The sequence below is a fragment of the Panthera onca genome, chromosome B3 (assembly GCF_046562875.1).
Source record: "Panthera onca isolate mPanOnc1 chromosome B3, mPanOnc1 haplotype 2, whole genome shotgun sequence".
NCBI classification, from domain to species: domain Eukaryota; kingdom Metazoa; phylum Chordata; class Mammalia; order Carnivora; family Felidae; genus Panthera; species Panthera onca.
The window spans coordinates 135,828,852-135,856,211 of record NC_138344.1 but is presented as its reverse complement, the minus strand read 5'-3'; the positions used below and the strand labels follow the sequence as shown (position 1 = coordinate 135,856,211).

At 40.0% G+C, this 27,360-nt stretch overlaps 1 protein-coding gene across 10 annotated transcripts in view; it reads right to left on the bottom strand.

Moving 5' to 3' along the window:
* The window catches only part of UNC79 (unc-79 subunit of NALCN channel complex), a 262,094-nt gene that overhangs the window by 5,806 nt on the left and 228,928 nt on the right, over positions 1–27,360 (bottom strand). For all 10 annotated transcript variants that reach the window (XM_060620631.2, XM_060620624.1, XM_060620626.1 and 7 more), the window contains 6 exons: positions 25,811–25,888; positions 18,549–18,638; positions 16,326–16,501; positions 15,195–15,381; positions 13,515–13,712; positions 11,629–11,706 (listed from right to left, as the gene is read on the bottom strand). In XM_060620631.2, the coding sequence (XP_060476614.1) occupies positions 11,629–11,706; positions 13,515–13,712; positions 15,195–15,381; positions 16,326–16,501; positions 18,549–18,638; positions 25,811–25,888 (807 nt within the window). The remainder of the gene's footprint in view (positions 1–11,628; positions 11,707–13,514; positions 13,713–15,194; positions 15,382–16,325; positions 16,502–18,548; positions 18,639–25,810; positions 25,889–27,360) is intronic.

The window sequence follows — 27,360 nt, the reverse complement described above, 5'->3', positions numbered from 1 at the left end:
CACATGGCTCATGTTGCAGCCATGTAATACTCCATCTCTAGCATAAATATTGTGTTTAGGAATGTGGTATGATATGTACCAGATGATATAATTGGACAAAAACTCAAAATATCAGAAAATGACATTTTCTCTCTGCCTCCTCCAACCACCAACCCTTATAAAAAACTTGTGGGATTACAAACGTCAGAGACAGATAAGGCTATGCTCTCTGGCCATTAGCAGGATTGGCTCATGTAAACATTCTGACTGGGAAAAAATAAACTAGTCTAACTACTTCCTCTCCAATGTCTGTACAGCAAAAAACAAGCTCTAAGGGTCCTAATGTCTACAAACTTGCATTGACTTTTGACCTATTTAATATGGAGCAAGCCTATATGCCTCTTGATATTTAGGAAATACCCAAACTAACCTCCTGCTAAGATCCTGAGGGACCAAGGAGGATAGAAGCCAGGACGCACTGAGTACTCTGACCCTGGGTGGACACCTCTCCCAGTGCTATTCTTGGGGCTAATGGCCTGTATGAGGCAATCAAGGGGAATAGTGAGGTTGGGTTTAGAAGGGTTTTTGCTATTAGCCCATTTACAAAACACGTGACTGTATCATTCTAAAATATATCCGCAAAGGCCCTTCAGGTTTGTGACTTAAGAATCACATGACTGAAGTCTTCAAGTTAAATCTCATTATTATTGATAGCATTATATAAGCCAGCAGTCATCCTATTTCAGGAATGCTAATTTGACTTACTGAATAACACTCATTTCAGTTCTCTTTTCCTAGTGGCTCCCACAAAGCTGTCAGTAGGAATTAGATGTAATTTATTCTGGGTTGTGTAATGTCATAATAAAGTTGGTTGGATTTTTTTTTTCCTCTGCAGAAACAATATCCAGAAAATGGAAGGACAATAAAAAAAAAAATAGGTTGCTTTCCACCAAAATAAAAGTGATACATTTCCTTTTATCTCGGTTTATGCTACAGGATAAATGAAGACTTTCTGCTCAGTTAGACTGTATTCATTTCACTCCATGTTTGTTCTAGCCCTCAAAACTAAAATTAGTTGTAAAACTTTCTCTTTCAGCAAAGATGGAGTAACAAAGACCAGATTTTACCCTCTTGCCTAGAATGAGTAAAATTCCAGATGGAGTGTATGAAACAATGGTTTTCAGACACTGGGCATCAGCAATGTAGCACAGTGATCCCCGAGGGAGAGGAAACAAGGTAAGCCCTACAATATCTTAGCTAACTGCTAGAAAGCTTGCCAGCAGTAGCACAGGAGGAGGGACCTGGGAAGAGCCTAACTATCTTCCTGAGTTGAGATGGAGCTGTGAGTCCAGGGAGGTCAAGGTGTGTAGTCTGTCAGGCAGAATACTGCAGAGGAGAAGAGCTTCACAGAAAGAGAGCACGAGAGAGAACTCTGAAGATGCATAAAGGGTCCCCCTTGAGTCTTCAGCTAAATACTGACCAGTGCACACATGTAAGAAAAACTACCCGAGGCTGAAGAAAAACAACCCCAGGAGATTAGAGAGGTGATCACATGGCACCAGCAACAGTTTGTGTTCCCACAAGCTGGTGACAGTAGACAATTCTTACATTTAATAGAACATCAGGTAGAATACTTAGAAGGTTAGTCCCTTAATAGTGAAGAAACATTAGCTCTAGACAAAATGCAGCTCTGATCACCTGGCAAGGCTTACAAGCAAGTTTCAAAAGGAAAATAACTATTTCTAAATAATTTAACTATAACACAGAATACAGCTCAAAAATATTTATAGGGATACAAAAATATCCAGCACTCAAGAAAGTCAAATTCAAAATGTCAAGAATGTAATAAAAAAAATACCAGGCATACAAAGAAGCAGGAAAAGGTGACCTATAATGAGAATAAAAATCAATCAATTGGAAAAGACCCCAAATGATACAGGTAACAGAATTAATAGAGAAGGACATTAGAACAGTTATTATAACTACATTCAATAGGGTCAAGAAACTAGAGGAAATATTGAGTGTGTCAAGTAGAGGCAAAGAAGGAAATATTTGAGGAAACAATAGCTGATACTTTTCCAAATATAAAGAACACTACAAATCCACAGATGCAAGAAGTTCAACAAAACCAAGCACAAGAAACACGAAGAAAACTACACTAAGGTGTTTCACCATCAAATTGCTTAACAATAATGGTAGAGAGAAAATCTTAGAAGAGACCAAACAACAACAACAACAAAACCATATATTACATACAGGAGAAAAAAAGATTAGAATAATACAGATTTCTTGTTGGAAACAATGGAAGCAAGAAGACTGGAGGAGAAACATCTTTACAGCACTGAAAACAAACAAACCTTTGAACCTAAAATTCACTACCCAGTGAAAATATCTTCCAAAACTGAAGGCAAAATAAAAACATTCTCATACACAAAAGCTGAAGCAATCAGTCACCAGCAGACCTGTGTAAAAAATAGGTTTTGTTTTGTTTTTTTTTTTAATGTTTATTTATTTTTGAGAGAGACAGAGACAGAATGCAAGTGGGTTAGGGGCAGAGAGAGAGGGAGACACAGAATCCGAAGCAGGCTCCAGGCTCTGAGCTGCCAGCACAGAGCCCAACGCGGGGCTTGAGCTAACGAGCCATGAGATCATGACCTGAGCCAAAGTCAGATGCTCAACCAACTGAACCACCCAGGCGCTTCAGACCTGTGTAAGAAATAGTAAAGGAGGGGCGCCTGGGTGGCTCAGTCGGTTGAGCATCTGACTTTAGCTCAGATCGTGATCTCACAGTTCATGAGTTCAAGCCCTGCATCAGGCTCACTGCTGTCGGCTCAGAGCCTGCTTCAGATCCTCTGTTCTCCTCCCTCTCTGCCCCTCCCCTGCTCGCACTCTCTCAAAAACAAATAAAACATCAAAAAAAAAAAAAATTAAAGAAAGAATAAAGGAAGTCCTTTGAGCAGAAAAAAGATAGAAGTTTAGATCCATAAAAGGAATGAAAAACACTGAAAATGGCAAATATAAATATGGCAATAATAGCAAATATAAGTTAATATTGAAAAAAAGTTTAAGTCTCTTTAAGAGATAATTGTTTAAAGAACAAATAATAACAATGTATGGTTTGGTTTACTTCTACACATGTTTATAACATACACAAAGTGGTATAATATTACTTGAAGGTGGTAAGTCAAAAATGGATACTATAAACTCTAAATCAACCACAAAAAAACCCTAAGACAGGTAGCTAATAAGATAACTAAAAAACACACTTCTACTTCTAAATGACTTGTCGGAAAAGAAGAAATCAAAAGGGAAATGAGAAAGTATTTTGAACGGAATGGAAATGAGAACATATAAAAATTTGGAAGAACGCAGCTAAAGGAAGAAATTCAGTGCATTAAATATTGATGATAGAACAGAGGTTTCTCAAAATAACAACCTTAGCTTCGATCTTAAGAAACTAGAAAAAGAAGAGGAAATTATAGTCAGAGTTTAATCATTATAAATTCAATCCAAAAGAAGGCAAAAGAAAAAAAAAGGAACAAGAAACAAAGAACAGATGGGAATTACAGAAAACAAATGGCAAGGTGATAGATTTAGGCCCCCAAATGGCACAAAACACATTAAATGAAGATGGTTTAAAGACCCCTAATTAAAAGGAAGGGATTGTCAGATTGGATTTAAAAAAAAAACAAAACCCAGCTACATGCTGCCTATAAGAAATATACTTGAAAAATATAAAGACACAAATAGGGTAAAAAGTAAAAGAATGGAAAAAGATATACCATCCTAACACCAGCCAAAAGAAAACTGGACTACCTTTATTAATATCAAAGTATGGTTCACGGCAAAGAATATTAATGAAGATTAAGACAGCCATTTCAAAATTCATTTCATTAAGAAGACATAATAATCCTAAATATTTATGCACTTAATAACAGAGATTCACAACACATGAAGCAAAATTGATAAACCTGAAAAGACAAAGAAATCCATAATTATATATCAATACCACTTTCTCAACAGTTGATAGAATAAGTAGACAGACATATGGAAGACTTGAACAACACTATCAATAAGCTTGAACCAACTGGCATAGGAAACTACCTGACAACAGCAGAGGACATATTCTTTTCTAGTGCACACTGAGCATTTACCAAGAACAACTATATTCTGGGACATAAACAAGTCTCAGTAAGTTTAAGATGACTGGAATTATATACAGTATGTTCTCTGAACACAAATGGAATTAAAAATCCGTGGGCACCTGGGTGGCCCAGTTGGTGAAGCATTCAACTTTGGCTCAGTTATGACCTTGCCGTTAGTGAGTTCGAGCCCCACGTCGGGCTCTGTGCTGACAGCTCAGAGCCTGGAGCCTGCTTTGAATTTTGTGTCTCCCTCTCTCTCTGACCCTCCCCCGCGTGTCCTCTGCCTCTGTCTCTGTCCCTCTCTCAAAAATAAATAAACATCAAAAATTTTTAAAATTTGAACTGAATGTAAATGAGAACACAGAATATCGAATGGTGGGATACCGCTAAACCAGTGCTTACAAAGAAATTTATAAAAGACAAAAAAGATATTGTTTATAATAGACAAGAGTGATTAAATCTAAAGTAATCAGAAGAAAGAAAGTAATAAATAGAAATGAATAAATAAATAGAAATGAATAAATAGAAGAAAGAAAATAATAAACAAAAAAACAAAGAGAAAAATCAATGAAAACAACTCCAAAGCCTGGTTACTGTAGTTTGTTAGTCAAAAGCTCACTAAAATTGATATGTCTCTATACAGACTGACAAGAAAAAAGAAAAGAAAAGAAAAGAAGTCACAAATCCCCAGTGTTAGGAATTAAAGAGGTAGCATAACTACTGATCCTACAGATATTAAAAGTATATTATAAACAATTTTATGCCAATAAAACTGACTACTTTGATGAAATGGACAAATTCTTTGACACTACACCAAAGATGACTCAAGAATAAACAGGAAACTTAAATAGCACTATATCTATTGAAAAAAATTGAATCCATAATTTAAAACTCTTCTGCAAAGAAAATTTCAAGACCAGGCAGTTCCAATGGTGAATTCTATCAAATATTTAAGTGAAAAATAATAATAAATCTACAAAAACTTTTCCAAGAAACAGAGGAGAGCCAGGAGTTAAGATGGCAGATAAGTAGGGGGACCAGAATTTCCCTTGTCCCTCAAACACAGCTGTACTGAAGTCAGACACTTGGAATACCCAAGAATACAGGCTGTGGAGTGACAGAGAAATCTCTACAGGTGGACAAAGCTTGGTGGGACAGAGGTGCCTATTCACGAATTGGAAGAGAGAAAACGGTGTCATAGGTACAAAGAGGGGGAACCCCTTCTATGGAGAGACAAAAGGAGGTAAAGAGTGGCTGTGGAAGTGTGGTTTTGTGTTTGGACAAGAGAAAAACCTCTCTGGACCATGGACTAAGGAACGAAGAATAGGGAGAGAGCCAGTTTCTACTTTGCAAACAGGCTTAAGAGCTAAAGACTGGAGTTTTCAGGGGTGCGTGACTTTCCCAGGACTAGAGTGTTGCCGTGTGCATTCGCCTGGCGGGGAGGGAGCCCGCCTCCTCTCCTGGCGGGGAGCGATCTCGGGGGGCACGCTGGGAGAGAGCAGGCCCCTCCCTCGATTACTGTGGGAAGAGGGTGTAGTGACCCCCAATGACAAAAGACCCTGCAGGCAACAGCCAGAGGCCCTTTGTTGGCTGCACAGCATGGAGCTACCCCAGAACTAGGTCCACGGGGTGTGGGGTCCTTTAAGACATCAGGTTTTGAATCCCAGCCAAGTGCCTAGGAGGACACACCAGCTGCCTGAGCTACTCTGTGAGGGCTGCCTGAACAGGGTGGTTTGAGACACCTGGTCTGGGGAGGAGATATTCGGGTGTCACTATTTTTCTCCCCATAATCAACATGGTGGGGCTTCAGGGAACAGCACAGTGGCCCCCAGTGGAGGTGGGACCCGCCTACACCAAACCCCGCCTCTCCATGCCTGGTAACTGTTTATCTACCAGAGTTTATCTGTTTATCTACCCGAATGACTCCACCAAAAAACTGCTAGAACTGATACATGAATTCAGCAAAGTCACAGGATATAAAATCGATGTACAGAAATCGGTTGTGTGATATACACCCATAATGAAGGAACAGAAAGAGATACCAAGGAACCAGTCTCATTTACAATTGCACCAAGAACCATAAAATACCTAGGAATAAACCTAAACAAAGAGGTAAAAGATCTGTATGTTGAAAATTACAGAAAGCTTATGAAAGCAATTAAAGAAGACACAAGGAAATGGAAAAATATTTCATGCTCATGGATTGGAAAAACAAATTACCCAAAGCAATGTACATATGCAATGCAATCCCAATCAAAATTGCACCAGCATTTTTTACAGAGCTAGAACAAACAATCCTAAAATTTTTATGGAACCACAAAGGACCCTGAAAAGCCAAAGTAATGTTGAAAAAGTAAACCAAAGCTGGAGGCATCACAATCCCAGACTTTAGCCTGTATTACAATGCTGTAATCATCAAGACAGTATGATATTGGCACAAAAACAGACACATAGACCAACGCAATAGAATAGAGAACCCAGAAATGGAACCACAAACGTATGGCCAACTAATCTTTGACAAAGCAGGAAACAGTATCCAATGGAAAAAAGTCTCTTTAGCAAACAGTGTTGGGAGAACTGGACAGCAACGTGCAGAAGAATGAAACTGGACCACTTTCTTACACCATACGCAAAAATAAATTCAAAATGGATGAAATACCTAAATGTGAGACAGGAAACCATCAAAATCCTAGAAGAGAAAACAGGCAACAACCTCTTTGACCTCAGCCATAGCAACTTCTTATTTGACATGTCTCCAAAGGCAAGGGAAATAAAAGCAAAATTGAACTATTGGGACCTCATCAAGATAAAAAGCTCTGCACAGCAAAGGAAACAGTCAACAAAATTAAAAGGCAACCGACAGAATGGGGGAAGATATGTGCAAATGACACATTAGATAAAGGATTAGTATCAAAAATCTATAAAAAATTTACCAAACTCAATACCCAAAAAAACAAATAATCCAGTGAAGAAATGGGTAGAAGACATGAATAGACACTTCTCCAAAGAAGACATCCAGACGGCAAACAGACACACGAAAAGATGCTCAACACTATTCATCATCAGGGAAATACAAATCAAAACCACAATGAGATACCACCTCACACCTGTCAGAGTGGCTAAAATTAACAACCTAGGAAACAACAGATGTTGGCGAGGCTATGGAGAAAGGGTAACCCTTTTGCACTGTTGGTGGGAGTGCAAACTGGTGCAGCCATTCTGGAAAACAGTGTAGAGGTTCCTCAAAAAATTAAAAATAGAATTACCCTATGACCCAGCAATAGCACTACTAGGAATTTATCCAAAGATATAGGAGTGCTGATTTGTAGGGGACATGTGCCCCAATGTTCATAGCAGTGCTATCAACAAGAGCCAAAGTATGGAATGAACCCAAATGTCCATCAACTGATGAATGGATAAAGAAGGTGTGGTATATATACACAATGGAATACTACTCGGTGATGAAAAAGAATGAAAGCTTGACATTTGCAACAACAATGTGGATGGAAGTTGAGGGTATTATGCTAAGTTAAGTAAGTCAGTCAGAGAAAGACAGATATCACATGTTTTCCTTCACATGTGGAATTTGGGAAACTTAACAGAAGACCATCAGGGAAGGAAAGGAAAAATAAGCTACAAATAGAGAGGGAAGCAAACCAGAAGAGACTCTTAAATACAGAGAACAAACTTAGGGTTAATGGCGGTGGTGGAGGTTGCGGGGGGGGGGGGGTAGTGGGAAAATGGGTGATGGGCATTGAGGAGGGCACTTATTGGGATAAGCACCGGGTGTTGTATGTTAGTAATGAATTACGGGAATCTACTCCTGAAGCCAAGACTACACTGTATGTTAGCTAGCTTGACAATAAATTATTAAAGAAAAAAAAACAGAAGAGGAAAGAATACTACCTAAATCATTATATGAGGCCATCATTACCCTGATACCAAAACCAAAAATAGTTATTACAAGAAGAGAAAATTACAATCCAACATCCCTCATGAACATCAATGCAAAAATTATGTTAAAATGTTAGCAAATAGAATTCAGCAAGATATAAAAAGGATAATACACATCACAACCACATATGGCTTGTCCCAGAAATACAAGATTTGTTTAACATTCAAAAATCAATCCATAAAAAAGAATACTCAAATGACCATCTCAATAAATGTAGAAGAAGTATTGGAAAGTCCTGCATTTATTTCTGACAAAATTCCTTAGCAAACCAGGAATAGAAGAGAACCTTACTCAACTTGACAAAGGGTATCTATGAAAAACTGACAGCTAACATTTATATTTAATGAGGAAATACAGATGCTTTCCTACTAGGAAAGCAAGGTTTTTCACTCTCATAACTTCTATTCAACTTGTACTAGAGGATCTAGCCAGAGCAATGTGACAAGGCAAAGAAATAGAAGGTAGAAAGACTGGAAAGGAAGAAATAAAACTGCCTTTATTTGCACATGACATAATTGTCTGTACAGAAAAGCTGATGAGATCCACAAAAAAGCTACTAGCACTAATAAATGAGTTTAACAGCTTATAGGTTATAAGGTCAATATAAAATCAGTTATATTTCTAAATACTAGCAATGAACAATCAGAAATTTAAATATAAAAACCCAAAGCACTTATAATACCCTAGGATTATGATAATGTAGCGATAAATTTGACAAAACATGCTAATCTTGTATATGGAAAACTACAAAATATTGCTGGAAAAAGTATTTTTTTAAAAAATAGCAAGATAGGGGCGCCTGGGTGGCTCAGTCGGTTGAGCATCCGACCTTGGCTCAGGTCATGATCTCACAGTTTGTGGGTTCGAGCCCCGCATCGGGCTCTGTGCTGACAGCTTGGAGCCTGGAGCCTGCTTCGGATTCTGTGTCTCCCTCCCTCTGCCTCTTCCCCACTCATGCTCTGTCTCTGTCTCTCAAAAATGAATAAATGTTAAAAAAATTTTAAAAAACTAAAAAAATAGAAAGATATACTGTGTTCGTGAATTGGAAGACTCAATATTGTTTAACATCTCAGTTCTCCTTGGGTTAGGCAAAGGTTTTTAAAAATACATTAAGGCATGATCCATAAAAGAAAAATTTGATAAATGTTAGTTCTTCAAAATTAAGACCTTCTGCTCTTCACAGGACACTCTTAAGATAATGAAAAGACAATTGCAGGGAAAATCTTTGCAAATCACCTATCAGATAAAGGACTTTGCCTTAAAACTCAATTATAACAACAACAACAAATCCAACCCAATATTAAATGCACAAATAATTTTAACAGATACTTCACCAAGCAGACATATGGATGGCAGACAAGCACGTGAAAAGCTGTTTAACGTCATCTGTCAATAGGGAAATGCAATTTAAAACCATGATGAGATACCAATACACAATTCTTAGGGTGTCTAAAGTGAAAGATTGACTATACTAAGTATTGACAAAGATGTGCAGGAACTGAAATGCTCATACACTGCTGGTGTGAATGTAACAGGGCACAATCACTTGGAAACCAGTTTGTCAATTTCTTGAAAAATTATACACATATCATATGGCTTAGCCATTCTGCTCCTAGGTATTTATTCAATGTGCATGACAGCGTATCTTTACACAAAGACTTGTACATGAATATTCATAGCAGCTTTATTTGTAATAGCCCCAAACTGAAAACAGCCCAGATGTCCATGAATTGATGAATGGAAAAACAAAAGGTGATATATCCATGGGGCGCCAGGGTGGCTCAGTCAGTTAAGCATCTGACTCTTGATTTTGGCTCGGGTCATGATCTCACAGTTTCATGAGTTCGAGTCCCTACAGAGCCTGCTTGGGACTCTCTCCCTCTCTCTCTCTGACCCTCCCTTGCTCACACTCTCCCCGTCTCTCTCAAAATAAATAAATAAACTTAAAAAAGTATTTTAAAAAGGTGATATATCCATACATTGGAATACTACTCAGAAAGAAAAAGAAATGATCTACTGATACATGCAACAAAATGGATTAATCTCAATGTTACTCTGAATGAGAGAAGGCAGGAAAAAAGTCTAAGTATTGTATAAATCCATTTATATAAAATTCTAGAAAATGATAAGTAGCCTATGGTGAGGGAAAACAGACCAGTAGTTGGGGCGCCTGGGTGGCTCAGTCGGTTGGGTGTCCAACTTCGGCTCAGGTCATGATCTCACAGTTCGTGAGTTTGAGCCCCACATCAGGCTCTGTGCTGAGAGCTCAGAGCCTGGAGCCTGCTTCAGATTCTGTGTCTCCCTCTCTCTCTGCTCTTCCCCTGCTCACACACTGTCTCTCTCTCTCAAAAATAAATAAAGATAAAGGAAGAAAGAAAGAAAGAAAGAAAGAAAGAAAGAAAGAAAGAAAGAAAACAGACCAGTAGCTGCCTGGGGACAGGGATGTAGGATACAGGAGTGGTGGAAAAGAGCAACTAGAAAGAATATGGGAAACCTTTAGGGGTGTGAGGGACATGTTCATTAACTTGATTATGGTGATGTTTTCACGGATATCATCTATGTGAAGACTTACCAAATTGTACATTTTAAATATGTAGAGTTTACTATATATAAATTATACTTCAATGAAGCTGTAAAAAAGAAAATCAGGTATGATCATCTGAGTGTCAGATCGTTTCTCTCATGGTGTTGACTTTTGCTGTTGACTATCAAACTAGAGAAGCTCTCTCTACCCCATTTGAAGCAGCTACCTTGCAGTGTTCGGACAACAGTCAAGTTTTCCCTGAAAATGGGTTGCTTTTCTCCAGCACTGTGTGAGTTAACTTGACAAGTGACCATAATTGAAGAATAGAGACACCCAAGGAGTGAAATTGCAAGTTATAAGGCCCCAAACTGACCCACTTTGTGTGGTGGGGGTGGGGGCGATGGCTGAGACAATGGAATCCAGACATGACAGGTAAACGGGAGTGCTGCAGGTAGAGGAAGGACAAATAAAAAGGCAGGGAGTGAGAAACCCAGTTCTCCTTTACTCTCATTTTTTATCACAGTAGTATGCTTCTGAGGTCCTTGGACAGATAACAAATACTTAAATTACACCCATAGACTAAACAGTGATTTAAAATAGTAATATTAGAAAGGAACTTAATTTATCTGAGAGAAAAGTGATAGCTACCAAGTCAAACAATTAAAGACCATTTGCCTTGGTTTTCTGGCTATCTTGTAAGGTGGGGCATCACCAACCAATTTCTATGACCATAAGGTCATTTTCAGATTGACGTTCCCCAGTAATATTTTAATGACTTGTGTTCACAGGCAATATTGGGCCAACATATTTAACCCAGGTAGACTTGGTTCCAGTGGTAGAACAAGAGCAAAAATAACATGATAACCATTTGGTGAAGGGTTGTCCCATGAGCCTGAGTCCTCCAGCCCCCAACTCTGTCAAAACTAAATCGGTTTCTTTTCCTCTTCGAAGTCACATTCAAAGTAAATCCACATTTGTTTTTAGCAGCAAGAATCAGTCTCATAAAAATCATAAGATTTTCCTACCTTGACAAAAATTGTTGAATTGCACTCTTGCAATGCCTCCATTAAACTAATCACGTGGAGGCACACCATTTCCACCATCTGAAACAACAAACATGAAAATCAGGTCCACTCCCAGTAGCGCAGAAACCTCGAAAGCTAGTCTGCAGCCACAGAGGATCCATGCCATGTGCCCGCGAGGCTTTTGGCACAATGACCAGAGGGGACCGCAAGCAGTAGTGCTTATTCACCTCTAAAACTTCAACTAGAAAGTGACTTTAAAAAGCTCCAGAGGTTTTTCATTTGGCATGCCTTCCTTATCTAACTCAGGGCTGCCAATGGAACGGGGTATTGATCTTGCTAATCTGCACTGAATTGTGATTCATACCAGAGGATAAATGCCTTCTGCTTCCCTCCTTCCAACTACAGAACTTGGGCTTATGTCCTTTTCTTCATCTTGACCCTTTTTCCACAGTTTCTTCACCTGGAGCAGCTGTTTAATTTATTACACACCTGTCTTTGTGGCTTTGTTCTCTAGGGAACAAGGTAGCCACGCTGATGACAGTTCAAAAGTCCCTGATCAGAAATTCCTAAGGCTGGATTTTAAACACTACAAGGGAATTTTACCAGACTAGCATACATAGTTTAACACATTTTTCAGAAAAAAGTTAACTCAAATCTGTTAGTAGCATTATTTGTACAAAACTCATTTGTAACATTCATTTCTAACATTTATATGTCAAAGAGATTTGGAGCAGAGATATTAATGGTGTCAAAAAACTAGTATCAACAGAAGGAAACCGAATCTCTATTTAAGGCCCCGGTTTCATTGCCTGTAAAGTAACAGAATGCTTGATCTCCAAGTTCTTCTTCAGTCTCAGACTCTATGATCCAATAAATTTCTCAGAACTGTTTGTGCACCCTAAAATTGCCACATAAATTTCCTCTAAATTGAACTAAAATACCTCTCTCCATACAGAATTGCCTCATAACATCTGCTTCTCTAAAGAAAAGAAAGTGCTTCACTAAAGGAAATATATAATCCCCTTTCCAATTAGAGCTGAAAGAAACTGTTTCTTAGAGTACTATCAATCAATCAAAAGTCATTTCCGTTATGCCTTTTGTGGACGGTGCGTTGTTGAGTTTCTGGGCACACTGGGATCATCGTTATGATGTTCTTCCAGATCCCCTGCCCCTCACAGAGGAGAATTAGCCTGATAGAGCCCCCCATAACCAAGATACTAACTGTTGCTTTCTCCACTGAGGATCCTCCTTCAAAGTAGCAAAGGACTTCCTTGTAAATTCCTTCCATACACCCTCCGAGCCTGACTTCAAAGGACTAATCCAAGCTTGTTCGATGAAGTGGGCTCATGCCAACAATACCTCAGATATTTTCCAGTGAGGGTTAGAGCAGCCCCTCTCTTGGTGAGGCATCTGAGTTAAAACTGAACTGGATTTGAAGACTGGGGGAGCTCAGGTCCTCCTAGGGCAACTCAGAAGGGTGAGGCCCTTTTCAGGGTTTGAGCCCTGGGTAGAATGAACATGTGTGGTTGGTCTGCTCTTAAATACCACCAGAGGATGACCCAACTGGCTCGGGTTTTTCCAAATTGCCTTGGAATCCAAAAATAATATGAATCTCCTTTTGACTTTATAGCACAAAACAACCCTTAAAGGTAGATTTCATATAAAATAAATTTTTGGCACTAAGCAGAGCAAACAAAAGTTTCTACTAAATTTATTTGCTTGCTCTGTTTCTCATCAAACTTATTATACAAGCAGAACATCCAGCTTAAAATGTAAAAACCCATTGATATAATATTACAATTGAGACCCTTAAAGAACAGATAATGTGAGGGCTGGGTGTAGGTTACACCTTTTATCCACGATGGGAAATTTATTCGTGGACTCACCACTTTGTTGTGAGCCATCAGCTGAAGGATGCTGGGTGTCACCCTGCTCCAAAACTCCAGTGCGGTCAGGATCGCCGTGAAGCTGAATTCATTCTGACTTTGGACATTTGTAGCTACGGCACTTTGTTCGCAATATACGGTCCAGAGCTGAGCAAAGATAAATGCGTGGAAGAGAGAACACATATGCAGCACGGAGGTCTGAAAAGGAGGAGACAGGAGCCATTACATTTCAGTGGGCTACAGTGCTCCACAGGGCCCATCCCACACGGTCTCGGCCTTCTGAGGAGCACGGCTGAAGCACATCTACTTCCAGAGATCGGAGGCTGAAGGAGTTCTCTATGAGTTACGGATTCGTGATTCACCACCTTAAGACAATCTGCTTTCGCTCTGTCAGTGGGAGTGTGCTGAGAGAACAAAGCATCTTTCCAAAGAGAAGGCACCTTAGCTTGCAGAACGCTACCCACCGCCTTGCCTGTTAACAACAATGACGTTCTCATCCCTAAACTAGATCAGGGAGAATAATCATTCTACCATCTTGAGGTGTTTCCTCGCCTGTGACATGGGGATGATAGTACCCTCCTCAAAGAGCTGGCGTTAGGAGGAATCAGGTGGCATATCTGAACACATCGCCCAGCAATGTGTTACTAATTATACTATTACCAGTAGTAGAAGTGGCAGCAGCAAGCACTAGTGGTGAGCACGGACTGAGCATGCACCTACAATGTCCCAGACACCGTGCTAAAGACTTTCCAAAGATCGCTTCCATAATTCTCAAACCATCCCCTCGTCTCTTTTACAGATGAAAAACTGGAGCTCAGAGAGGTCACAAGGTCAAGGTACCTTGACAAGGTACTTTGTACAAATGACCAAGTACCATCGTTAGGAATCAAACGCAGCTCTGGCTTGAAATACTAGGAACTGACTGCCTGGCCCCTTTTGCAAATATCATTCAGGCTGTTTGGATGGTGCTCTACTTTACCACAGAGTCAGCTTTCCCTGGCCCACATCCCAGCTGCTCCCAAACCCACCCTGACTTCCCGGAACTTGCCTAAACTTGTGAAGGGCCCTTGGCTTCTCTTAGCTGATTAGTACCAGTGTGTCTGGTTTGCTTACACTGGCTCATGACTGATGCCAGCCTTGGGTTTACTTTATTCCCTTAAGCACATCATCTGTCTCTACAATTTACTAAGTTCCTCTGTGTCGGTGATTCCAGCGTGTGCTTTAGTGAGTTCCCAACTGGCCTTCTTATTTTCATTTTGAATCTTTATGGATCTATCTCTAGAGATGTGAGTTGCAAAGATAGTGCATGAAAAATCAGAGCATAAATTTTCCTCCAATTCATATTCGGTTCCAAAAACTGATCATGGGATTTTTATTATATTTCTAGCCTTTTATTTCTCTTCATTATTTTGAGACAGAAATGCCTAGGAAGCTAACTCTTGCCTGCCTCCATAATTTATCTTTATAAAAGTAAACAAAGACAATTTAAGGGGGAAGAAAAGACAGTGTGGGAACTTAAACAACTTTAAATAAGGCATTAGCACAAAGTTGCTTTCCTAACATCCACAGGAGGGCAAGTGATAAGATGCATTTTCTTCTCAGAAGAAACATAACAGGCTGATAACGGTTTCCATTAGCAATTTCGATGCCTATGGTCTTAAGGTTGCAGAAATCGCTTACCTTTGATTGCTCTGGAAATCCAATCAGGATGACAATGAGATGGTCTGCAATATGAGAGCCGGCATCCAGAGGTATGGGCAGGCACGGAGAGGAGGCATTTGGACACACCGCGTTATGAGTGAGGGAGCCCAGGAGCAGCCAGGACAGCAGACGGATGCGGGAGATACACTCGATGAATTCTTTTGGCCTATCAAGTAGAAGGAAGTGTTAACGGCGATTTTTATGGTTTCCGTTTTGTTGGGCGCTCACCAACGGCTTATTGATGGCATTAAAAGTGTGGTTTTATAGGCGATTACATACAATAAAACACCCAGGTGACAGTGCCAACAAAATGTATCTGTTTTTCTGTATCTGTATCTGTATCTGTTTTTCTGCTCGCCCTCTCTAATCCCGGACCATAGCTGCTTGAGCAACGAGCAGCTTCTGGTGACAACACGGGATTAAAAATCATTCTTCCACCAACCTTGCTGCCCTTCTGACTAGCTGCTTTTTCTAAACTCTTTCCTTCCTTCTTAGAAAGTCTCACATCCCCACTAGAGGGGAAGGAATAGAGGCGGAGATGTAACACACGCCACCCATTTTCTTGCCCTGCAGTCATTGTCTCCTGCTGCTCTCCTGCCCTCCTGCCCGCCTCGCCCCAGCTCCAAGCCTTTGCCGACCGTGCAAAATGGAGTGCTCATAGAAACCAGCCCATGGGCCCCTCTCCTTTCTCCGCCTCCTTGCGCTCTATTTCATCTTTGCCATGGATTTTGTTCAAGCCACAATCTAACATGCTCCTTGAAGGCAGAAGTTATGTAAGTGCTCAATAAATACCTATTGATTTATTTAACTAGTTGAAATTAAGAGTTAAAATTGCACTTCGAAGCTCCAGGTTTTCGTCATCCATCAGGATATGGCTGAGGTTTTCGTAGGAGGGGAAGTTCCTGTTGCTGTCAGCATAGCATGGAAGTGCTCGTGTTCAAAAACGCTGCTAGGTCAGCAGGTATGGAGATGAGGCTCACCTCCTACCTTCCCCACCATCACACTGCACTCCCATCAATCTTCAAGGCATTCATTTGCTCTGAGTCCCAGAAAACTCAGGGTGGTTCCCTGACTCACCGACCCTCACTGCTAAAATAATAAGGGCCTTACCCTTGTTGCATTGCAGAAGGGGGATGATAGAGCCAAGGCAGGTAGCGAATCACAGCCTTGTTATCTCTGTGGTTGCCCCGTGAGATTTCCATGGCTGTGATCTGAGCCAGCCCAACTTTGAGGTGTCCACCAAAAGTATCTTCATGCAGAGGCTGGGAACATGTCTTCATGTGGCTCTGCAAAAACAAATGGTATTTCATGGCTTTGGCAGAGTACCTGGAAAACTCCTGGTTGCTCTTTAAAAAGATCAGGTTGTCATTCCCTCACCTTCTGTCACCACTCCCAAGTATACAACCCATTTAAACTTCTTCAATGGTTTCCCATTTTTCTTAGGATAAAGGGGGAGAGGGGAAATTCCTTAGCATGGCCTAAAAAGCCTGGAATGATCTAGTGACTGCAGACCTCTGCATCCTACCCCTTCATCCCCTCTACGCTGGCTCCCTCCCATTACCAGCCTTTGCTTGTGCTGGTCTCTCTGCCCGAAACACTGTTCCTGCCTCTCTTCACTTAATTGACTGCTATTCATTGTGCACGTTTTAGCTCAAGTGTCACTTCCTCCAGGAAGTCTTCCCTGACCTCCCTGGCTAGGCCATATCATCCTATTAGAAGCTCCTATACCACTGTGTACCCCTTCTTCAGAGCAATTATGAAAGTCACAATTTTACTTTATGTTATATGAGATTTTCATTAAAATTGGCACCTCACTACCCGACTATAAATTAAATGAGCATGGCTACTGTGTCCTTTTGCTCATTGTTGCATCCCTACATGCCTAGAACAACACCAGGCACATTATGGGTGCTTGGTACATATTTGTTGAATTAATGTAGAAAAGTTCCTTTTCTTGGTGTGGCTTAGTGGAAAGAGCACTGAAATGGAAACTGAGACCTAGGCTTCGGCCCCAGTTTAGGCCACTTGCCACTTGGCCTTTCTAATCTGTCTCCTAAATTGGAGGGTTGGATTATATCTCTAGTCCCCAACCTTTTGATCATCATGGATCCTTCTTACTGTTTTTCTCTGTATTTTGAAAGTGGTTATAAAGCTAGCTCAAGTGTTTAGGTAACGAGATCTCCTCTTCTTGACACTTGATGCCAAAGCCATCTGAGTGTGGGCCACCAGATTCGGCACTCAGTAACCAGCGCGTGGTCAAGTACCAGGGGGGCTTACTTAGGAATGAGTGGATTCAGATACTGTGAGAAGTCACCAGTTTAAATTCCGATTCTACTTTCCACCTAGCATTTGCAAATCCATCCCTATCCCAAGAAGCACCTGGATCATTGGAGCAGAGTCTAGAAACTGAGTTGGGCAATGGAGGAACCTCATTTGTAGCTGATGAGCTTCTGGGACGACTAGATCCTGTTTAACCAAAAGGATCATTTAGTGCCAGGTTGCCGTCTGGCTGTTCCTTGGACCATGTTTGGATTCCCTTCTGCCCTCTGTCCAGGGCCTTCCCCAAATCTCTCAAGACTACCAATCTTTTAGCTCCCTAGTCAACTCACGGCAAGGAAGCTGACTTACATCAGTGATTCATCCCACCCTGTGAGGCACTCAGTCAATAAGCTCGACAACTTTGCTGGGATCTTGTCCACATGCAAATCAGAGTTTGTCCCATCCCTTGTCTTTAATCATTTTCTTGAAGAAGAGAGCTTTGATGCAGATAACCATGAAAGGCTTATGTTTGCATAATGTGTTCCAGTTTACAAAAGTCTCTTTGCACGCACTGTGCCACATCAAACCTCCTAACAGTCAGTAAAGGTAGATATTAGGCTTGTGTCACAAATGAGGGAACTGAGGCTCAAAGGTAGTTAAATGACACCACATGGCATAGTGAAAAGAGAGTGATCTGGTGCCGCTACAGTCTTAGGCCAACCCTGACTCCACTGCTTATCGGTAGCGCCACCTTGAGCACGAATCACAGCACTAACCCAGGCCTCGGTTTCTACATCTGTAGAATGGAGACGCTTTAACAGGGGGCAGCGGGAGAACTGAACGAATGGCCAAAGTAGAGCCGTGCACAGAACTCCTGCCATGCAAACAGCCTTTCCTTTCTCTTTTCCCTCTTGCGCAGGCTGAACTCAGTTCTCCAGGCTCCCAAGACAGGGACTGTTAGCACCACAGCTGCCGCCCCAGGTAACAATAAGCCCCATCTGGTCTGCGTAAGTCCCTAAAACTGCCTCTGTCTTGCTCACCTGAGAAGTGAGCAGTGTAGGTAAGCCCTCTTACCTTCAGTTTGGTGAGAGTGTGCATGTCCGCCATGAAGTCCAGCACTTCGTTGATGTACTGCCTCACACACTCCATCGCGGCCGTCCCACACTGAAACACAAGGACACCGCTGGGTGGGCCCTCCAAGCCACCGCCTTCACTTTGGCCCTGACTGCGGTCACTGTCTTGTTGTGACTTCACGCTGTTTACTAACGAGTTGTTTCACATTCTGGAGTTCTGACTCACTCCGTTACTCTCCACCGTCTGTGACTGTCTGCCCGCGGTTTGGACAAAAATTGATAAAAGGTTTGTGGCGAAGAGGTAAGAAATGGGCGGCCTGGGGTAGACTGGGTTAACATGCTTTTTTCCCACTGGGTGATCTAACTGATTTTTGTTTGCTTGTTTTTGTTCTTGTTTGTTTTTGTTTGCTTTTAATATAATTTATTGTCAAATTGGCTAACATACAGTGTATACCACGTGCTCTTGGTTTCAGGGGTAGATTCCCGTGACTCATCGCTACATACAACACCCAGTGCTCATCCCAACAAGTGCCCTCCTCAAGGCCCATCTGTTTTTGTTTTGTTTTTATTTTGAGAGAGAAAGAAGGAGAGCACAAGCAGGGGAGGGACAGAGAGAGAGAGAATCCCAAGCAGGCTCTGCACCATCAGCGTGCCGCCCAACATGGGGCTCAAACTCACAAACCGAGATCATGACCTGAGCCGAAACCAAGAGTAGGACCCTCAACTGACTGAGCCACTCCTGTCTGCTTGTTTTTAAACTGGTCTGGGGGCACCAAGGTGGCCCAGTCAGTTAAATGTCTGACTTCGGCTCAGGTCATGATCTCACAGTTCGTGGGTTTGAGCCCCACATCAGGCTCTGTGGTGACAGCTCAGAGCCTGGAGCCTGCTTTGGATTCTGTGTCTCCCCCTCTTTCTGCCCCTCCTCTCTCTCTCTCTCTCTCTCTCTCTCTCTCTCTCACTCTCTCATAAATTAACATTAAAAAAAATTTAAACCAGTCTGTATACAAAAATTATCTTATGTAGAGCCATTATGCATCAGAGTCTTTATGACATGAATCACCCTAAAACTACAGTAACCCTTATCACTCTGGGGAGTCTTAGATACACATAAAATACGTGCCACCTAATTCTAACACCAGAATCTCGAATCTTTTTCCATCAAAAAAGAAAAGTATATAAACAAACATCACATTTGCTGAAAGGGTCAAAAATTTTTATTTTCAAGTCACTTACAATCTAACTCCTTACACACAGCAGGCGTACTATTAAATAGATAAACGTGATTGCTGCGTTCTTGCTAGGGATAAAGCAAGAAAAAAAATGAAATGAAATGATCAGCTTCCCCACACGCACTGGCAGCATGTTTGGGAAATTTTAAAGGCAAAGAAAGCATACTTGTGTCTCTGGTTATTAAATGACATAAACCTGCCCAGGGCAGTGCAGTGAATTTAGGATTATAAGCAAAGAAAAGGAAACCGAACAGGCGGGCTGCTACATCAAAGCTGTATGAGAAAACCCACACATCAGGCCGGGTGTAATGTGGATGAAAAGCAGCCGTCTTTGAAGCCATCTGAATACTATGCTAAGGCCTTTCTTAGCTTTCTTTTGGAAAATCTGGAACATTATATACTTAACTAGCTCACCCAGTGGCTCTCATTTTCCCATATTCATGTAAATCTGCACAGCCCTGAACTGTATCACCTCCCATCTCTTCTACAATGTTACGCCTGTCAGTTCCTCTGACAGGATAACAAACAGTAAAATAAGGTCATTGGCGGTTCTGTCAGAGTGTTTTCCAAGCATTTCATATGTTCTAAGGTTTTCTTCTTTTAATTTAAATCAAGTGAAGGAATTATAAAAGGTTATTGTGTTCTTGCTTTTGGAATATTAATCCTTTGGTGCAAGAAAGGATTTCCCTCCGATTTATTCCATTTTCTCTGACCTTTCACATGTCATGCAAACAGGAGCATATACTCTGTTCTTTAATTTCTTGAAAGGGATTTGTTTCTCTCATAGGCAATATTTTATATCATTTCAGCTAGGCAAATGTCAAAGAAAATAATTACTAGGAGCATTATTCAATATTTGTCTTTTCACTTTGAATTTCAAAGAATGAGAGCAAAGAGTTTACTAATATGCAGTTACTTTTGCTCTAGAGACAGGATCTACATCTAATAAAAGCCTTAAAATATAGGATCATCTTAGGGAGCCTCTACACTTATAAAACAAAGCATGCAATTTCTAACCCCCCCCCCTTTTTTTTCTACTTTGCAAAACATAAGCATAGCCCTGATGTGTTGTTTTAAAAAAAAGAAAGTCAAGCTCCACTTGTTTTCAAAGGCCTATATTTATTTCAATGGGAAACTGATGATAAGGTGTTGAAAAAGTACCCTAAACTCAAACACATGAACGCAAGTGAATCATATCCAATTCTTCCTTGAAACTTATGTCTGATTTTAAAGTTATGTTTCTTAGATTGTAAGGAACATATGCTCACTGTGGAAAACTTGGAAAAACAGAAATTAACAAAAATCACATAGTCCTAATTCTTGTCCTCCATCAGTGAAGCCACTACCACCGGTATTTCCTTCCAACGTGTTTTGAACACATATAACATACACATATACATATAATTTTTATAAGCCTGAGATCATTTTTTTGTAATGTGCTTGTAAATTAAATCCATCATAAACATTTTCCAATTATTTATTCTTTTAAAACTTGATGTGGTAGCCACATAATAGTCTTTTTTATAGATGTATCTTACTTTTTTTTTTATTATGAAATGTATTGTCAAATTGGTTTCCATACAACACCCAGTGCTCATCCCAACAGGTGGCCTCCTCAATACCCATCACCCACCCACCCCTCCCTCCCACCCCCCATAAACCCTCAGTTTGTTCTCAGTTCTTAGGAGTCTCTTATGTTTTGGCTCCCTCCCTCTCTAACCATTTTTTTCCCTTCTCCTCCCCCATGGTCTTCTGTTTGTACCTTGCTTTATTTAAACAATACACTAATGCTGGTCAACACCAAAAAAAAAAAAAAAACCCAAAAAACCACAATCTGATTTAACAATGGGCAGAAGACATGAATAGACATGCTTCCAAAAAAGATACCCAGATGGCCAACAGACACATGAAAAGATGCTTAATATCACTCATTGTCAGGGAAATACAAATCAAAGCCACAATGATATATCATCTCACACCTGCCAGAATGGCTAAAATTAAAAAGGCAAGAAATAACAAGCATTGGTGAAGATGTGGGGAAAAAGGAACCCTTGTATAGTGTTCGTGGGAATGTAAGCTGGTATGGTCACTGTAGAAAACAGTGTGGAGGTTCCTCAAAAAACTGAAAATACAAATACTGTAGGATCCAAAATGTCTACTACTGGGTATTTACCCAAAGAAAACAAAAACACTAATTCAAAAAGACATGCACTTCTATGTTTACTGCAGCATTATTTATAATAGCCAGGATATGAAGGAAACTTAAATGTCCACCCATAGATAAATGGAGAAGGAAGATATGGAATGGAATATTATGCAGCCATAAAAAGGAGGAGATTGTGCCATTTGAGACATGGATGGACCTAGAGGTATTATGCTAAGTGAAATAAGGCAGACTGAGTAAGACAAATACCAAACGATTTCACTCATACATGGACTGTAAAATAATAAGGAAGTATAAACAAACAAATAAAAAGCAGAATCAGACCTATAAACACAGAGAACAAACTGATGGTAGCCAGAGCAGAGGGGTGAGGGTGGGCAAAATGAGTGGAGTGGGAGACACAGTTTTCCAGTTATGAAATGAAGAAGTCACAGAAATAAAAGGCACAGCATAAGGGATATAGTCAATGATACTGTAATAGTGTTCTATGGTGACCTAGCCTAGGGGTGAGCACGGCGTAACATAAAAACTTGTGGAATCATTACCTTGTACACCAGGAACTAATGTATCCTTGTGTGTCGGCCATACCCAAATTTAAACAATTTTTTAAAAAACAATATGCTAATGTTAGATCTTAATTTTGCTTCCATATTTTTACTATTTTAAATGCTGCTTTAATAAACATACTTTAATAAATATACTCTTTATGTGTGTATTAAATTATTTTCTCAAATATATTACCAGAAGTAAATCGTCAAACTGTTTTTCAGCAAAGTTGCACCAATTTTCACTACCACCAGCAGTTCATAAGAATGCTTGTTTCACATCATCAATAACTTTAATAATTAAGAAAAACCTATTGAGTTGCTAGCTGATTTTAATTTTATATTTTAAAATATTTTAATACTTTATATCAATTTACAGTTCACTGATTACTAGTGAGAGTAAGAAGTATATTTTGAATGGCTTATTGGTCACTGGAAAGGTTCCATAAATGGATCTTATTAACTTTTTTTTAATGTTTTATTTTTTTGTTTTTGAGAGAGAAATAGTGTGTGCACACAAGCAGGGGAGAGGAGAGAGAGAGAGAGAGAGAGAGAGAGAGAGAGAGAGAATCCCAAGTAGGCTTTCCGCTGTCACTGCAGAGCCCCATACGGGGCTCAGTCTCATGAATTGTAAGATCATGACCTGAGGCGAAATCAAGAGTCAGTCACTCAACCGACTGAGCCACTCAGGCGCCCCTATAACTGTTTTTGTTTTTTCATTGCTATTGGAATGTTTGTCTTTTACTTGTTGACTTCAATAAAGCTTTTATTAGGGATATTATTTTTTAAGCCAGCACAGAGGTGGCAAATGCTGTTTTAAAGAATTAAACAACCAGGAAACTAGTGAGTGTGCAGCAGAGACTGGCTAAGTGCTCACAGTACCATTTCTCTTCCTCCCTAGCATGTGCCTAAACCAGATTTTCCATCATTGCTTGCAGTTGGGTGTGCCCATATGACAGTTCTAGCCAACAGGATGGGAGTAGAAGTAATAGGCATCATTCAGACCTGGCCCATGAGAACCTTCCAATGTACCATATTCCCTTCTCTTTCCCCAGCCACCAGCTGATTGCAGAGAGCTGCACGTAAACTTTCATTTGAAAGTCCTCCTTCTTCTGCTAATCAGGATACCCATTCAACCTTTATATGAGCAGGGTGCCTGGGTGGCTCAGTTGATTAAGCATCGGATTTCTGCTCAGGGCATGATCTCAGGTTTGTGAGTTCGAGCCACGCATCGGGCTCTGTGCTGACAGCTCAGAGCCTGGAGCCTGCTTTGGATTCTGTGTCTCCCTCTCTCTCTGCCCCTCCCCCACTCACACTCTGTCTCTCTCTCCTTCAAAAATAAATAAACATTAATTAATTTATTTAATTAATTAAACTTAATTTTATTAAACTAATTAATTAGTTTAATTAATTTTTAAACTTTATATGAGCAAACAATAAACATTCTGTGTGTTAAGTGGCTGGGAATTCATCACATGGCATCCTTCATCACCCTAACTACTAAAAGCTCTTTAAAAACACATAGTCTAGGGGCACTTGGGTGGCTCAGTCAGTTAGGCATCCAACTCTTGATTTCAGCTCAGGTTATGATCTCACAGTTTGTGGGATCAAGCACCATGTCGGGCTCTGCACTGACAGCACGGAGCCTACTTGGGATTCTCTCTCTCCCTCTCTTTCTGCTCCTCCCCTGCTCATGCACACTCTCTCTCTAAATAAACTTTTTTTTAATTTAAGAAGCATAGTCTAGTAATTCTACTCCCCAAAATCTATTATAAAAAATAGTCTCAAATATGGACAAAGATTTAAACACAAAGATGTTTCTCATATATTAGTTACAACTGCAGAATATTGAAAATAATGAAAATATACAAAAATAAGTAATGTTGCTTAATATTCTCTTTAATAGGTTATGTTTATTTAGCATTTACTATATGTCTGGCATTATGCTAATATGCTTTGCATACATTATCTCACTCAATCCTCAAACTAGACATTGGGCCCTATTATATCTCATTCTATAGATAATACAAATCAAGAATCGTAGGTTAAATAACTTTCCTGATCACACAGCTGGTAAATGGCAGAACTTAAACTCTGGTGTGAGTCTAACCCCCGTGCACTTAACCACTATTTTATGGTGCATTTGCATGAGGTAATAACTCTGCAGCCACCAAACTTTGGGGTAAATGCTTATAACATATGAAGCCAGAGCCACATTTATATACTATGGTTTGAACTATGTTTAAAAAAACATGCACAGAAAAAGTTAAAGTAAATACATTAATATGTTGGCAATAAAATTATCTCTGGGTTGAATTACTATTTTTTTCTCTGTCATAGAATTTCTCCACATCAAAAAAATTAAATAAACAGCATTTTAAAAATATAATGTTTAGCACTGTGGGTAAAATTGGTATACTTATAAGTGTAAATAAATAAAACCCTTTTAGAAAACAATATGAGAATACATACCATCAAGATAGTCCTACTCTCTAAGGAATTTATGCCAAGGATATAATTCAAAATAAACATAATGATGGTCTTTGTAGAAATATATGTGTGTGTGTGTGTGTGTGTGTGTGTGTGTGTGTGTGTACATACTGGCAATGAAACTGGAAAGTAAATAAACTTCTAACAATATGGAAATAAGCAAATTAGCATACTGAATAGATCAAAATATGAAAAAATTTTCCAAAACAATATTTCTGATTGGCAGAGGGATTACAGCTGATCCTTTTTCTTTTAAATTTTCTCTATTAAAAATTTAAATAATTTTTTTCAATGAATAATTAATATCTCTAAAGTTTCTGAGTTTCACTGCAGTCAACTTGCTACCAATGTTATTGTGGTTTCTCATCCTTAGCCCTTCGGTGAGAATCTTAACCTATTTTGCCAAATAGTTCACTAATGGGAATTTTTTAATTTTCAGAGGAAATATTGTAAAGAAAAACAAAGTATCACAACGCTTATTTCTTTCTGGCAGTAGTCAAATCAAATTGGTTAACAGGTGCCAGTGTAAGAAAAGTGATTCTGGAATAATTGAACTATAATCAAATCTATTTTTTATGTCTGGTAATTTCTCTCCTCCCCTTAACTGGCTGCTTCAATTTTACTCATGTTTCCTGGAATTAAAAGTTTCCACAGGCTGGGGTTAATATAAATTTTCACTACCTCTCTTTAAAAAAAATGCTAACATGTTTTCAATTTTACAGTGTTTGTTCTATCAAAAATGAGCCAGGACACAGGCCAAAAATAACTTCTTTAATAAATGGGGAAATAAGAAGAAATATAAAATGTAGAGATGATTAATTCAGTCAGGACTTACTCCAGGTACAGAGGCAATCATCTGCTTGCTCAGGATTGTTGACTCAGCTAGTTTGGTTCCAGCATCTGCACAAATAAACTAGTAAGAAATTGAAAGCATAATTACTTTTAAGAGCACTTGGACAGTAATAAGTTATTTATAGTTTTATTAACTTGGCCTACTTTCATTAGTGTTTACTCCCGTGACAATCTGCCCTGGATATATAGGACTTGCTAATCATGACAGTTGTTCCTATCAGAAATTGAGGATCATAGTACTGAGATTAACACATGGATTCTTACTTTACCCAGACAGCTCAGTGGCACTGAAATGGTGCATTCAATCAAGGGAGAAAGGAAAGACATCAACACTGTCAGATTTATTCTGAAGTTATTATATTTACTCTCTAGTGCTTCTCGAGAGTTCCGGACTTCTCATAGATTTTCCAGATTTCTATCATTATACATTTAAAATGAAAACAGAAATATAACAAACCTCATTGTGAGCAATCTGCCTGTGTCTTCTCTACCTTCACCCATGCCTATCCTCTGTGCTGATGATGACCCCACCCCCACTCCTGTCCTTGCCCCACGGAACACTTCACACACTTCCACTATAACAGTTGCGACCTTAGACTGCAGTGACCTATGAAGTCTGTTTCACAACCTGCTACAAGCTCTCCAAGGGCACAGACTCCATCCATGCATCTGACCTGCCTGACTAGCTTCCTGCCTGACATCATGGAGGGGCTCAGCAAAACTTGGTGAAATGGATCAATTAACCAATTATGACAAGCTCAGGATAAGGACACATTGGCCAGGTTCCAATTTAATTTACTTCGTTACGGATTTTTATAGGTGTTTCCCACCTCATGCAACACCCAGCTATTTATTAATGGTTTCAAGACAAAGTTACACATGAAGTCTGCAGACTTTGCTATGAGCTAGTAGGTCCTGGTTAATTTGTCCTCTCTGGCCTCTGGCCGGTGGTCCCAACAACTTTGGGGTCCAAAGCTGCTGCTGTGCATGGTTCAGCGGCTCTGAAAGCTTTCACACTGACAGCCCTACCTTCTAACCCATTCCACTCTCACTCTAGAAGAGCACAGAAAAGTTAGGAAGATCAAGATGAGGAGTTCAGCAAGGCAGGCTAGCTCCCTGGCAAACTGGGGAGAAGTAATACGGGTTAGGGTGCTAGAGAAAAGCTCACGCGGGCCTGATGAAGACCAGAAACCAGCATGTTGTCAGGCTAATCAGGGGTCAGGATCAGAGCATAATAAATAGGTAACAGGCTTTGGCTAACAAGGCAGAGATTTAGGCCGAAGACCTTCTGAGGGCAAGTATCCCTGAGGCTTCTCATTCAAGGCTTTGTTCAAGAGCTGGTCATCAAGTGTGGTCCTGCAAGAGAGGTATTTCAACACGTAACTGAGCTGGGGGCCAGAGGACAACAGGCAGAGCCTTCTCTGAAAGCCACATTGCAGGAGCAGATACATACCACAACTCTACATTCATGTACAGTCATTTCCGTTTGCCTCAAATACAGTTCCAGAAGGCTGAGGAATCTATTTGGCCATT